At 36.0% G+C, this 15,838-nt stretch overlaps 1 protein-coding gene across 1 annotated transcript in view; it reads left to right on the forward strand.

The window, feature by feature from the left end:
- Nucleotides 1-15,838, forward strand: part of LOC134754460 (dynein axonemal heavy chain 6) — a 123,526-nt gene that overhangs the window by 12,548 nt on the left and 95,140 nt on the right. Inside the window, exons 9-20 of the mRNA XM_063690794.1 lie at nt 4,192-4,763; nt 4,864-5,096; nt 5,194-5,342; nt 5,846-5,974; nt 8,932-9,038; nt 9,652-9,802; nt 10,147-10,356; nt 11,210-11,422; nt 11,977-12,123; nt 12,465-12,641; nt 13,372-13,626; nt 13,853-13,999. Of these exons, the coding sequence (XP_063546864.1) occupies nt 4,192-4,763; nt 4,864-5,096; nt 5,194-5,342; nt 5,846-5,974; nt 8,932-9,038; nt 9,652-9,802; nt 10,147-10,356; nt 11,210-11,422; nt 11,977-12,123; nt 12,465-12,641; nt 13,372-13,626; nt 13,853-13,999 (2,490 nt within the window). The remainder of the gene's footprint in view (nt 1-4,191; nt 4,764-4,863; nt 5,097-5,193; nt 5,343-5,845; nt 5,975-8,931; nt 9,039-9,651; nt 9,803-10,146; nt 10,357-11,209; nt 11,423-11,976; nt 12,124-12,464; nt 12,642-13,371; nt 13,627-13,852; nt 14,000-15,838) is intronic.

Below are 15,838 nucleotides of genomic sequence, written 5' to 3' on the forward strand. Positions count from 1 at the left end.
TCATTTCCCACGGCTCAAATAGTCATACTTGTTATGGCCATTTTTTGCCCGGATGCTGCACTTCATGATAAAAGCAAGCCGCTTTGCACAGTGATAGAAGGGACCAAACTGAGTGATTTGACCCGCAGCAGCGCAAGTTTCACCCCTTAGGAACAGAGATGGAGCCACTTATTTAAAAAATATTTCAAAAAATTCTACAAGCTAAATCAATGAACCGATTTAAATGTTTAATATCTCAATTGAAAGCTTATTATATACGTTACTTTTAAAAAAATACTCAAAAAATATATACTGAATACTTTTGACAAAAAACGGCATCTTAAGTTTTTTTTTTACTCGATTAATAGTTTTTACTTGATTTCTTAAAAAAAATGTATGGAACATGAATAGTTTAATACATGTGCATATTACTGAATAAACAACAAGTATTATACAAAAAACTCGACACCGATACCTCTCATACTTAAAACTATCCCCATACCAAGTTTCATCTAAATCGGTTTAGCGGTTATTGATTCCCCATACAAATTTCCACGCCCCTTTTCACCCCCTTGAGGGGTGAGTTCTGGGATAAAAAGTATCCTATGTCCCTCCCCGGGACTCAAACTATCTGTATACCAAATATCAACTAAATCGGTTCAGCGGTTTAAGCGTGAAGAGGTAACACACAGACAGTGTATGGATATGGATTTATTTTGTTCGGTAAATAAAATAAAATTATGAGAAATTTTCTTAATTTCTATTAAAAGTTAATTGTTCTAGTGTAAAGTACCATCTCGTAAAATTTCTGTAGCTAATTTGTTAGCACCTTATATAAAAATAATAAAATAATTTCAAATTACAATATCCTTTATTTACCAAAATGAACAAAATTATTATTATTACATACTTATTGTAAACGGGTGTGAAAAGACAGGATTTTCAACGTCAAGGACGATTTTTACCAATAATCCAAATATGAACATTTTACATCATTTTTTGAGTCCCTTGTTAGTTTTTCAATTGTGATGACTCAGGAATAAATATATGTTTTCATCACACAAATATATGCCCTTATCAGATTTCGAACCCAAGAGCATCGGCTTTGCAGGCAGTAAGTAGGCCAGACTGGTCGTCAATAGATTAGTTATCTCAATTTGTAGTGTTATAAAACATCAGCCTGAATGTTAAACTACGTAATTTTTGCGTCAACGTCAAGAAATGTAGGGGAGAGGTGAGCATGACGGGATACTTAATGTTTCAAGCCCAATAAAACTGAAAATGCTATTCTTTTTAAGTTTTTGCTATTTTTATTTTTATATTTGGTAATCAGCCATAAATTAAATTAAAAATAAATTAAAATGGCCAAGTCTCTCCATCTTGCCCCCTAGGTATGATACGATGGGGAACCCCTACGAAACAAGATAAGAATGATTCATAGAAATATTATATTTAGGGCCTAAACAAAACTTAAATTTTTAGCTATTGGAACCATCGTCTGATAACTTCTCACGAACTGTTTTACTTTTATTTCTTAAGTCGTCTGAGGGACATATAATGTGTTTACAGCTAACATGTATCCCATCTTCCCTTTATAACAGCATCCACCGCTTTTTTATTGGCCTCTAACCACTCTCCTCTATTTGACTTTCTTTTATACTTTTTCACCGTTCTACAAGAGAAAAATAAATAAATTCAAATCCGCAATTCTTCATCAGTTTATCACTTTAAAACTACGGCCGTCAAGATGTACCCCATCTTGCCCCATGTGCCTAATGAAATTCGAAAGTTTTTTGTAAAAAAAAAACCGTACTTGAAACCAAACAAGTCCTTAGCTGTTGGCGTGATTGCTGGGCCATAGGAATAAATTAACAGTATATATGTGCTGGTGATAATAAGGAAACAAACGCAAACCAAATAAAACACAAAAACCGGCCAAGTGCGAGTCGGACTCGCGCACGTAAGGTTCCGTACCATAATACCACTACGCAAAAAACGGCAAAAAAGTCACGTTTGTGGTATGGGCACCCCACTTAAATATTTATTTTATTATGTTTTTAGAATCATTTATTCATCAATTGTGCATTACAGGTAATGAATACAGGTGTTATAAACAATTAGTTATAGTTTGTTGTTATAGAGGCAACAGAAATAATACATCATCTGTGAAAATTTCATCTGTCTAGCTATCACGGTTGATGAGATACAGCCTGGTGACAGACAGACAGACAGACAGCGGAGTCTTAGTTATAAGGTCCCGTTTTTACCCTTCGGGTACGGAACCCTAAAAATAACAAAGAATATGGCAAAACAGTTTTTTGCAAATAAATAATTAACGACACCATTTGTCTAGCCGGTCACTGTGCGAACTGATTGCCATGATGGCGACGCATCTTCATATGCACTAACGGGATTCTGATGATTGGTCAGTCGTGTGGCCATATAAAGCCGCTACCCCGTCTTACTCGTCTTGCCCCTCTCTCCCCTACATAAGATAGTGATTAGATACACCAAATAGGTGAAAAAACGCCTCAAGCGTAAAAGAAACCACCAAAAATCATTTTATGTCGCATTACAAGCCTGATTTAGCTATGAATACTAATACCCCCTTATTCGTAAAACTTTACGAGCCTGAATTAGTTAAATTATGTTTTATCCTTTTCTTACAAATACATAAGTCAAAATGACAGACAAAGACAAACGATTCATATAGCTAATTCAATGACTATCAATCATATTAATCACCATATTTAATTTATTTTAACTTAATTTATTGTAAATATATTTTGTTAATAACGTAATAATATACAAATATACTCGATAGCGTTACATTGCCGGTCTGCTCCGACTTCAAGTACCTCGGTTCGCTCGTACAGTGCGATGGCGATATTGACCGTGACGTGAAAAACCGGATTAGCACAGGATGGATGAAATGGCGACAGGTTACGGGAACCATTTGTGACGCCCGTATGCCCCTTCGGTTGAAGGGTAAAATTTATAAAACGATCATAAGACCTGTCGTCATGTATGGATCAGACTGTTGGGCCCTATAGGTGACGGATGAAAAGAGATTGCATGTAGCGGAGATGAGAATGTTAAGGTGGATGTATGGCGTGACGAGAATGGATAGGATAAGGAATGAGTATATAAGAGGAAGCCTGAAAGTTGCACCCATAACAGAAAAAGTAAGGGCAAATCGCCTAGCATGGTACGGGCATGTGATGCGGAGGGAAAGTCATGTGACGAGAAAGGTATTAAGAATGAATGTGGAGGGAAGTACGAGGAGAGGAAAACCGAGGAAAAGGTGGATGGACTGTGTGAAAGATGATATGAAACTAACGCAAGTAAATGATGAGATGACGGGTGACAGAGATGTATGGAAGAAAAAGACATGCTGCGCCGACCCCAAGTGAATGGGACAAGGGCAAGCGAATGATGATGATACAAATATAAGCATAGAGTAATAAATTAATAAGCCTGCAGTATTTGAAATGTCCGTAATATGTACAATTCCAAAATACGGGTACCACGGATGTTGCGCCACAAAATCTCGTATGTCAAGGTGTTTCGGCAGAAAACGCCCTGGCAGACTTATATATTCCTGAAGAGAAGGTTCATATCTACCGACTGGAATTGGTTTCATGCTGGTATCAGATGGGTTAATTTAGGGGTCCCGATGGTCACCTTTGAGAGCGTATGCCAAGCACTTCCGGCAGGAATCATACTGGCAGATTTCGCTTTTCTGTATCTACCAGTAAATTTCTAACTGATGCCATAGCTATTATTGCAGTATCAGATGGGTTAAATGACCCCCCCTTTTTCGCACCGGAAGTGGCTATCTTTTTTGTACTTTCGGCAAGTTCCGCCGTGGCATACTATCAAATTCGGACTTAGCATCACTTTAATGGGAAACCATTGTGCATCTCATCGCGGTATCACGTTGGTTCGAAACTTTACTGCCGGCTTTTCTACCATAGGTAAAATACATAATCTCAATTGCCCACAAATCCAGCTAAGATAATTTTCCATCAAACGGTAATAATCATTGCATGAAAACAAGGCGGTTAAGTGCTAAAGAATGTCTTAACTCTTAATAAAAGGGACCTCATTTGCCGTTATTTTTAATTGTAAAGCAGAATTATCTATGTGAATCTATTGAGGCATGTATTATTCATTTTTTTATATACCTACTTCAATTTAACTATGTTTTAGTGGGCGTTGTTTCAAGCGGACGCTTATATTTTGCCAAACGGAGAGTTTGAGCTCAATCCAAGTGAGGAAATTGTATTCAAGCATCTTGAGAAAATCACTAACTGGTGGGATGAATGTGTTCGAACTTTTCACAATTATTTGAATGAGGAAACCTTGCAAATATTTGTCCAGCCCACAATAATGGGCAAGCAAGTAGAATGGTCAGCAGGAGTTGCGCCAAATTTGTATTTCTTAATGAACCAAGACAAGGAGATGTTGGCTGATATTGCTTTTATCCCGAATTCCATTCGATCTGCTTACGCCAAAGTTGGAAAATTCCTTCAACGAATGCTACCTTTTATGAACAACTTCAAGGAGGCAATTGAAATGGATACAGATATAATAAGGAATGAACGAGATCTCGAAGCATTTAGAAAACTTGCCGACAGGCTTAATAAACAGATGGAGCTCATAGAAGATGTCGTCAGTTACCAACCCCTGGGGTTGATATTCTTATGCTTGTCTCCATTCCAAGAGCAATTTAGGCCTCAACCACGAAGACTTTTCGATGTGATCAGTGTTACAACTCCAGAGTAAGTTTATGATTAATAACAACTAAGTAGGTACTTATACAAATTTCAGCGTACACTTGTACAGGTAGGATCTGTAGTGAAATAATTGTCTTTGTTACAGCATTGGTCGTGCGGCTATTGACGAAATATTAGCTGGAACCGACAGTATTAATGATGACATCTCGAAAGAGCCCGAGACTGCAGCTGAGCTGGTTGAATTCAACTTCATGCTTGACACCTTGGAAGGCAGGTTGGCGTATCTAGAAGAGCGCCTGGAGTACCTCCGTGAGTTGTACGACCTCATGGGAGAGTTCAACATCCCGATCCCAGCTGACGATATGACTGAATATCTAGGTAAGTAGTTCACTATTATTCAAAGTGTGTATAACGTAGACAGTGTATACCTATGTATATCTGAAAGCGCAACTATTGAAAACCTTATCATTTTAAGGGTTAAGTGCGACGCTCGTAACATTGCGACAAAACGTGGACCTCAAAGTAGAAGCCCGAAGCAAATTAGCGGGCATGTTCGCCAGCCAGATCGGGAAGGATATAATGGAACTCATGCTGGATGTGAACAAACTTAGAGATGAAGTCGCGGTAAAAACGTTTTACAGTACTTATGGCCCTTTAAACTTTCGACATATGCACAAAAAGTGCACTTTACGCACTAGTGCGAGAAAGTAGCACCATATGTATCTAATGTAATAGTTATTTACCATACAAGTGCGGAAAAGAGGAAATTCGAAACGAGTGGCGATAAATTAAAACACGACCGCAGGGAGTGTTTTAAATCGACACGAGTTACGAATTACCTATTCGCACGTGTATCGTACAACGTTTTACATTACATATGGCCCTTTAAACTTTCGACATATGCACGAAAAGTGCTATTTGACGCACTAGTGCGAGAAAGTAGCACCACATGTACTGTAAAGCAAATAATAACCCACGAAGTGAATTAAGTAAGAACAGGGGTGCCAAGTTCCGTTAAACGACATTTACGCAGACAAAGTTGCAAACAGGGGTTATTCTACCATGATTATCGGATTACATACCTACCTATAAAGACAGATAAAAATAATTTAAATATTTATTTATAGCAACCGTGGTTATATGACATAAATTCTGACATGGAAAAAGTAATAGAAGTACTCGATGACCTCACCGAAAAACTAGCTGCCTGCACTGCAAGAGACAAACAAATACGAGAATGGCAGAAAATTTTCAAGGTAAGGTTTTTAACAAGAACGCTAGAGATAGTCCATTTTAGATTCTACCAAAGAGTTATTGATTATAATAGAGAAGCATCTAAGAAAAAAAGTGACCCCTACTTTGACAGCCGAAACAGATGATTCTGTACTGGGCCACATGTTTTGTGGCCACTAAATTGTCAAACGTCAACTTATGACAATATATAGGTAGCTATCAAATTCGGAGACAAAAAAACCGGCCAAGTGCGAGTCGGACTCGCGTTCCAAGGGTTCCGTGCATTACGTAATTTTTCACAATGTATTTTTTATGTAACGTAAGTAAGTAAGTAAGTAAGCAATCATTTATTGTCAGATTGTGCATGTCAGTATACAGATGTTACAATAGTATCTTATAATAGTAAGTGTCACAATCAACCGGTTTAGGGTATACAATAGACTTATTCCTAAAATACAATAGTAATATATATATATATATAATAGCCAGATAAATTACATTCCAAAGACAGAGTCAATTCAATATTAGTATAGTTTACATTACAATTCAAGTCCAATATAGGTACATTATAATTTACATGTCAAGCGATCGATTTTGTTCTGTTCTGAGAAAAAAATCATCGAGATTGTAAAAACATTCAGTTAATAGAAAGGTTTTTAACTTAGAGAAAAATTTGTTGCTAGGTAACCTCTGTCCATGACATAGGAAGTGCATTGTAAATGCGGACAGCCATGTGGTAACAATTTTTCTTATTCACTTCTAATCTACTTTTTGGGACAATCAAAGCTTTATGTGTGACTGTGCGCTTTCCAATGTTACATTTCTGATCAAATAATTCCAAATTGCATTTAACGAATTTACACATACACATACAGATGTATAAGCTCGGAACTGTCAAGATTCCATACTTTTTAAACAACGGCCTGCATGACTCTGATCACCTGACTCCCGCTATAGCCCTCACGCATTTTTTTTGTGCTATGAAAGCTTGTTTTACATTTGTGCCATTTCCCCATAATACTATTCCATAGCGCAGTGCAGAAGCAACATAGCTATGATAAACAAGTAGCGCGGCGTTGTCAGAAGTGATACGCTTCAGTTTTTTTATGGCATAAATAAATTTATTGATTTTAGTGGAAACTACGTCTATTTGTTGTTTCCAATTTAAATATTCTTCTATATCAATGCCTAGGAACTTTGTATGTGATACTTCTTCAATCTGCTCATTATCAATTTTTATAGTTAATGGTATTATTTTACTATTCCTTGTAGCAAATCCAACTAATTTAGTTTTTGAAGCATTCATGCAGAGACCATTCCGATGCAGCCAATGCCCTACATCAGTCAAAGTAGCATTTATGCTTTCTTTTAGCTCTTTGTCGTTTTTACCTCTAATAATTATCGTTGTATCATCTGCAAACAAAAGGCAGCGATGTTTAATACAAGTAGGAAGATCATTTATATAGAGCAAGAATAGGAGTGGCCCTAATATGCTGCCCTGCGGTACTCCACTGTGATTTATACGTGAAACAGAGTCGACATTTAGCTTAGAATTATCGGTCAAAGATGTATATTGAATCCTAGTTATTTGGTGACGATCTGATAAATAGCTATGCAGCCATTTGAATGCGGGCCCCCTTACGCCATATTTTTCAAATTTTTTAAGTAGAATTGAATGATCTACGAAATCGAAAGCTTTACTTAAATCTAGGAATAAGCCTATAACTATGTCGTTTGCATCTAGTGCATCCAGTACAGTGCAAACTAAATTAAATGCAGCATGTATAGTTGATTTCCCTTTACGGAATCCACTTTGTTCTGAGCAGAGGATGCGATTTTTATTTAAGAATTTAAAAATCCTCGCGTACATGACCTTCTCAAAGACTTTCGATATAACTGGCAAAAGCGCCACAGGCCTATAGTTGCTTTTATCTGTCATGATCCCTTTCTTGAATAAAGGCTTTATAATTGCAAACTTGAGCTTGTTGGGAAAATGCCCTTGTTCCAATGGCAGATTTACAACATGAGCTAACGGCACCGCTATGTCGTAGGTTAAATGTCTTTAAAAAATCCGTACCTAGGGGTCGGATCAAAAACTAAGTAATTAAGTCCGACTCAAGCTTGACTGCACATTTCTAATAGGTTTTCCTGTAAACTATAGGTAAAGAACTATTTTGTGTATTTTTTTTAAATTTTGACACAGTATTTTCGGAGATAAGGGGGGGGGGGGGGAGGGATGGTCATATTTTAGCTAATATATAAACTTCTAAACTATTTATTTTAAAATTACAGCAAATATATATTTGAGATTCTCATAATAAGCTCTTTCATTTGATATGTAACATGATATAGTTTAAAAAACTTTATTGTTAAATTTTCCGACTTAGCCCCCAAAAGTGGGCCCCCATGTTTAAAATTAATTTGTTTATGTTACATGTCCGTCTTTGGGTCACAAACTTACATATGTGTACCAAATTTCAACTTCATTGGTCCAGTAGTTTCGGAGAAAATAGACTGTGACAGACGGACAGACAGACAGACAGACGCACGAGTGATCCTATAAGGGTTCCGTTTTTTTCCTTTTGAGGTACGGAGTCTAAAAATCGTCTTAAGTACTATTCCCACCGAATGGGCGGAGTCGGAGCGCATTTCACATTTGTACGGCTCAAACCGGTCGGCTCCGGAAACTTTAAGCTGATGGAAAAATATGTACGTGTTCATGATGATTGGTGAATAATTTAAAAATAGATACCTGTATTAAAGAATAAACATTATATTTTTTGAGTATCTAAATTCTTTTGGCATGACCCTCGTACATAATGTATAGATAGGCACGTTGAAAATGCGTTCCAGCGCGGCCCGACTCCAGCCGATCGGTGGGTATCGTACATTATTACTATTATTAGACTAATACTTTTGATGCTATTCAACTACCTACCTAACTAAACAGCAATACAGAGCCGAACCTTATATTTTTTAGATTCCGCCAGCAAGAATGGAGCAACTCGATGAGGCTATAAACGATGTCAAGCTCAGACAGTTATTATGGAAAGCCTCTAAGGAATGGAACGAATGTTTCACACAATTGTGCGTTATTTTTACCATATTTTTTTACCAACAGCATAGAGTAACTTATACTAGAGCGGTACTGTCATAGTAAATTTTGTAACCCCAGTAAATTCACTGCCATCTGTCGACACACTTTAAAACTAAAAATAAATATTATTAAAAATACGATAAAATGTATTCAGATATGGATAAATGATTTTTTTTATTTGCATTAATTATTTTTATGATTTTGACCCATGTTCTTTCACTGATATGCGTTAAAATTGTTCAATAACAAACGAAACCCTCAACGCCATCTATACGACAGTTGGCCAAAGCTAGTAGCGCCCTCTGAACGAGAATCAAATTTTCTTGATTTTCGAGGCACGTTTTTTCCTTAGACTGTATCCATCTATTACGGAGTTATATCTATCTTTGCCAACAGTCTCACATTAATAGGCACCTAGGGCAGATGCCCCGGGTTTGGCCACCTTAGCACCCGTTTTGGCTAGTTGAAATTTTAATAAATAGATATAGTAAACTATAATAATCGTTATTTTTACTTTTTAAAGCGTTTTATGGTAACGAATTGAGTTTGTAATGATATATAAATGTATATTATAGGTAATGCGTATTACTCGTTTGATTATAGGTATGAACAGCCGTTTAACACGATCAACATCGACGATGTGCAAAATACAACAATCAACTATGGAAAAATTTTCAATCAGCTGGATAAAGGCTTACCTCCTAATAAAATTCTGCCGACTTGTAAAGCAAGAATAGATATAGTAAAAGAAAAGGTTAACTTGCAAAACATAATTTATTGAAAAGATAGTGTAAAGCCCGCTCCAGACTACGCGGTGCGAAGCCGCGAACGAGAGTGTGGAGTCTATTTCGCTGATTAGCGACTAGACGCTAGCTATTCACGCGCGAATGTGGAGGGGGCTTTAGGTTTTAATTTAGCCTTTGTTGCGCTTAATACACGGGATACATTTGTATACTTCCACTTCCGACTTCCGAAAAAGAGGGAGGGTAGACGACAAATGCCCTAGATGATTAAAGTTATGAAAAAAAAACTGAATATTCATTCTGTACATAACCTCAGATGCATTTGAATACTGAAACCAATTTTAACATGTTTTAGCTGCCAGTGATGACTTACCTCCGCAACCCTGCGCTTAAACCACGCCATTGGGTTAAAATTGAAGATATATTAAAAATTCGCATCACTCCAGATATTGTCATTACGTTAAGTAAACTAGAAGAATGGAAAGCATTTCAGTACCCCGATGAACTGATGGAGGTGGCTGGCCAGGCTAGCTCGGAGGCCGGGCTCGAAGCTTTACTTAAGAAGGTACTTATATATATATACATATACTCTGTTAGATAATGCTTATGCTTTTTTTATATTGAAATGTAATGCATCTAAAATGTTTCGATGCTATTGGTAATATATATGACATTGATAAATAATAAGTACTAGATCATACCTACTACTTTTGTTGTGGAAACGACATTACTTCTGAATACATATTATTGGAAATTATGATATTCATATTCATATTCCTTTATTCATAAAATTACAAATTTTACATGTCAAATTCTACTTTTCATTAAAATAATAATCATCAATAAAGTAAAATAAAATAAATCAATATAAAAATAATTAACACAATTTCAAATATCAAAAAAAAAATATATATAATAAAATTAAGATTAAATCATTATTATTATATTCTGACATGTCATAAAAGGCATTTGTAGTCAGCCATTTTTTTTATTGAGCATTTTAGCAAGAAGTCATTTTCAATATTTTTAATGTTGTCGGGTAGTGTATTATATTATAGGTAGATAGCTGGCCCCGAATAGATACCGTTTTGTTGGATTTCGCAAGTCGACAACGTGTCGAGTCCAACATATTTTCATGTTTTTGTGTAAAACGTGAACTTTTATTTTTTTTGAAAAAAGGTGTACGTTACTTGTGATATATTTAATTATGTAAAATAGGCATTATGATGTGAGTGTCATGCATGGTACTAAAGGGAGTTTCATTACTCATATTTAGGATTGAAGTGCTGGCGTAATAAGAAACATGTACCTATTAATCTATCTATGTATATCTATTAAACTATCAGTGATGGTTCATTGGTGCTACTGATGTAGCTAATTTCAAATGTGTTTTATCTTATTATGTGATTTAATTTTAGGTGGAGGACATATGGCAATGCCTGGAACTGCCTGTGCTGCTCCACAAGGATGCACGCGACGTATTCGTCCTCGGTGGCTTAGAGGAAATACAAGCTGCTGTGGACGAGAGTAACATCCACATCAGTACTATCCTGAGTTCAAGGAATTGTGGTCCTATAAAAAGTAGAGTCGAAGAATGGGCCAAGAATTTGGAATTATTCGCGAGAACATTGGTAAGTCCCGACGTATGTTTTATTCTTAAGAATGTAAAACATCAAAGAATGTAAATCAAGGAGAACAAACAGAAGAAAGCCGGATATTTTGGGAGTTGATTCGTAATCGGTTTCGAGGTAACATATAAGCTGTAAGGTCGACCACGCGCCGCTGCTAAAAAGACGTTGACGCACTTTTTACGCCGCAAAATTAATGACGTAAACGCAGCGTATGGACTGCGTCAAGTTTAGTGTGGCCACTCCTTAACTGTGAAAATAAAGACAGGTAGGTATTTTACCTTTTATATTTTTTCCTAACTAGAATTAATATTACAGCTATTGAGGGCCTAAGTTTGACGTTAAAACCTTCCGTGTTTGGTGTCGAAATTAAAACCAGTAGGTAATACCAGTATTGTATGTGTTGCATTGAATAATATTATATTATTCGCGAAAGAGGTATGTCAGGATCGTAGCAAGTGCAAATCCGTGGTATCAGCCTACCCCTCCGGGAAGTAGGCGTGATTATATGTAGGTATGTATTCACACCAACTTTTAATTGGAATTTATGTTAATAGGAAGAATGGTTTGCATGCCAGCAAACATGGATTTATTTGGAGGTTATCTTCTCCGCCCCCGATATCCAAAGACAACTGCCCAATGAAACTAGACTGTTCACTATTGTCGACAAATCCTGGAAAGATATTATGCGTAAAACTGCTAAGGTAAGCTAAATCTTTAATAGGTACCTAGGTAATCTAGAAGCGAACAACTGCAACTATAATAAGCAATAAACAACAACACAATATAGTGCTGTACAGTTAGTAACAGAAGTAAAAATTCGATAGGGATGTTCAAAATTATCTGCCTCATTATTATTGTTAACAGGATAAGAACATGTGCTTTTCAACATTTCGCTTGCTCTAACTGCTTTTACTGCGATGAAACTCTTAGATTTTCTTTTCGATATTTTTGACAATACATTAGTTAAAATTAAAAACATTTTAGACATACATTTTTATTAATATATAGTGATTCGCAATAACAATCTGTAATGTATATTTAGGTCCCATTGGCTATGCCAGCTGCCACCCAACCAAAACTCTGCGAAGAGTTTGTGCGAAACAATGAAATGCTTGACCAGATCATGAAGTGCCTGGAGGCGTATTTGGAAACCAAACGTGTTGCGTTCCCAAGATTTTTCTTCTTGTCCAACGATGAGTTGTTGGAAATTTTGGCACAGGTAGAGAACTACAACAATTTTTTTTCACAAGGAGGATTAGATATTATGATATTTATGATTGAAGGTTCCAATAATTTATACTCTCCTATTATTAATCCAATAATTGGCATAAGATCTTATGTGCCGGCAAGATCATCCGACAATGCCAAGATGTCACTCACTCAATGATAGTTGTAATACCTCGTAACTCGAGTACCTTGATAGGTTTGGTAAATTAAATCTATCGGTAGATGACGAATTTGCCTCATGCATGAAGTTTAAATTTGAACGAAATATTTTTTATTCGGATGTTTGTTACCGTTATATCATGTTACAAATGCATTTCCATTATTAAGTTATCATTTAATTGGTTAAAAAAATATATAAAAAAAATTGCTTGCGAAAAGCTAGCTAGCTAGAAACGTCACGTGACGTGACGCGTTCGACAGATTAAGTAGTTCACATAAGTGTCATTGGTAGCAAACGTCAGTTGGACCGTCCAAAGTGTGACGTCATCACGCTCTGTCACATTCGCGCCAAAAATTATGAGCGTTTCAACGGCTCAAAAATGTTCAACATTTTAAATATTTTTTAATAACATAATGTGAAGGTTTACAAAAGTATTTTTATTTTTTCAGGTGTTTAAACGATATAAATTATGATAACAAAAATTGTAAAAATAATATGTATTGTACTTAATCAGAAAACCTTCTATATAAAACCTAATATACATTACTCATACATGTTTCAGACACGTAATCCACACGCAGTGCAGCCACACTTGCGCAAATGCTTTGACGCGATGGCTAAGCTCGAGTTCCTAGTGAAACTCCCAGAGAGCGAGATGGAAATAACAGAAGACGGTACTCTTGTGGAGAGGGAGATGTCTTTCCAAACTCGAGACATGTTGCAAGCGAAACTCGCAAAGACAGCCAAACCAGAAGACCTCACCACGGACATCATTGCGATGCTGTCACCAGAAGGAGAGAGGGTTAACTTGGGCAAGGTAATCAGCATACCCCGGGGTTTGGGGTGCGAGAATTTACACTAGCCAAAATATAATTTAAAAAAATCATCGTCAATTGGACGTAATTTAGGGTAAAGAGTCCTACTCACAAAAATCTTTTGAATGAAAAAAAGTTGAGGATGGATCCTTTTCGCTAAATTATGTTTAATTTACCTAATAACTCTTAGAATCATAGAGACTCAAAACTCAAGACTTGTAAATACAGGGCCTAAAGGCGCGAGGAAACGTCGAAGACTGGCTGGGTAAAGTCGAGGAAGCCATGTTCGCCTCCGTGAAACGAGCAATGAAGTTCGCCCTGAAAGATTTCCAGTTGCGCCCTCGCACTGAGTGGGTGGAGTTACATCCCAATCAAGTAAGTAATGATCATACGTGTATTCACTAGGGGCAACGTTCTAGGGATTTGATATCGGTTAAATAAGACGTCGATATACGAGTATATAGCTACATATTTACCTACGCATGTGCTTATTGAAAATCCTCTATTACTACAGAGAGTTTCGATATTAATTTATGTTTGAGTTATTTAAACAAATACCGCGTTTAACGAAGTTTGAATTTAAACTAGGCGTGCACTTTAATTTCTTAGGATGAATAATAATATTAGTCGTTTAAGTTACTGCTACATAATGAAAGGCATTAAAATCCGAGTGTAAGGTTTATAAAACGATTGAAGTGTGTTTCATAATAAGATCACACATATTATAAACTGTCTATGATCTGTTCAAGAATGTTGTACGTCATTGCGACATTGATCACACCACACTGTTTACAATCTCCACTTCCCGGTATCTGATTCAGTTGAAATTGGAGTACTAACGTAATTCCGGTGACAATGCAATAATATGCTAACATGGAGGTGATCTGATGATGCAGCCGGTAGGTAGCCAAAGGAACCCCTCGATAAAAAAACACAACCACATCAAGCTTTGGCTCATCAGAAAGGTCTTAAGACGTACTCGATAGACATGCAAATGAGAAGAAGTAAGTACAGTCAACAATAAAAGCGTGTCACAAAAAAAATTGACGCTTACTTGTTTATCTGGTAGGGTTTCATGCAGCCGGCCACCGGACTATGTGTCATGCATTTTTTTAGTTAGTGTTGGGCTTTGTGGATGTTGATTTTATTTTCAGAAATTTTTCGGTGTACTTTAAGCACACTTTAAGTCAACTTACCTACATTTAATTTAAAGTGATACAATAATTACTGGTTATAAATTTAATTATTCGTCTTTGATCGAAAATGTAGAATTTAACACAATCATAAATACATGTCTGCAATATTGCTTTACATCTCATATTCACTGATCGGAATAGGCGGAGTATAAATACCTAAACTTGGAAGAACAGTCATAAAGTGGAGACTGCCTTGCGATAACATTTTTTATGACGATAACGTCCATAACGTACTAAATAAATATTATTGTTATAAATACGGTAAAAAACAATGCATTCTTCATTTTTATCCAATACAATCAATAGGCGTAAAATAAATTAAAAACGTATTTTTTTGTGAATATAATCTAAATGCACATAATCTAGTTACTCAATGTGAATACAAAATTATTTAAATTATGTGCGAGATTATGTGAATTTATGTGTATTTCCATTTAAGAAATATACATACACAGAATGTTACAAAAAAAAAAGTTTTTTTTATTTATTTATTTTACGCCTATTGATTGTATTGGACAAAAACAAGGAATGTATTGTTTTTTTATCGTATTTATAACAATATGATTTACTTAGTACGTTTTCGGAACTTTAGTCCCGGTACAAAATGTTATCGCAAGGCAGTCTCCACTTTATGACTTTGTTCTACCAAGTTTACGTATTTATACTCTGTCCATTCCGGTCACAGCTCATATTTCACGAACTGTTTAGGATCTAATCCTATACCTCGTTTTTTTAGAATTAGAAACAGGGTAAACAATCTTCACGTGTCTTTTTTTTTAATACAAAACATATAGAGTGTAAGCTTAGCTTAAGTATTTTTTTTATATAGCAACATTTTTGCAGTTGCTTTTTAATTTGTATGTGGCAACTCGCTCTCTTCTGCTCCCGATCCGAACTCAACGACACGTACCGCGATCACTGTAATTTATTTAAATGGAATAAAGTTCGTTTATACTTAAAAAAGCGCTTTTGTATTCTCCACTTTTTATTAAAAAACATTTTTGAAAAAAGATATATT

The sequence above is a fragment of the Cydia strobilella genome, chromosome Z (genome assembly GCF_947568885.1).
Source record: "Cydia strobilella chromosome Z, ilCydStro3.1, whole genome shotgun sequence".
Taxonomy (NCBI): domain Eukaryota; kingdom Metazoa; phylum Arthropoda; class Insecta; order Lepidoptera; family Tortricidae; genus Cydia; species Cydia strobilella.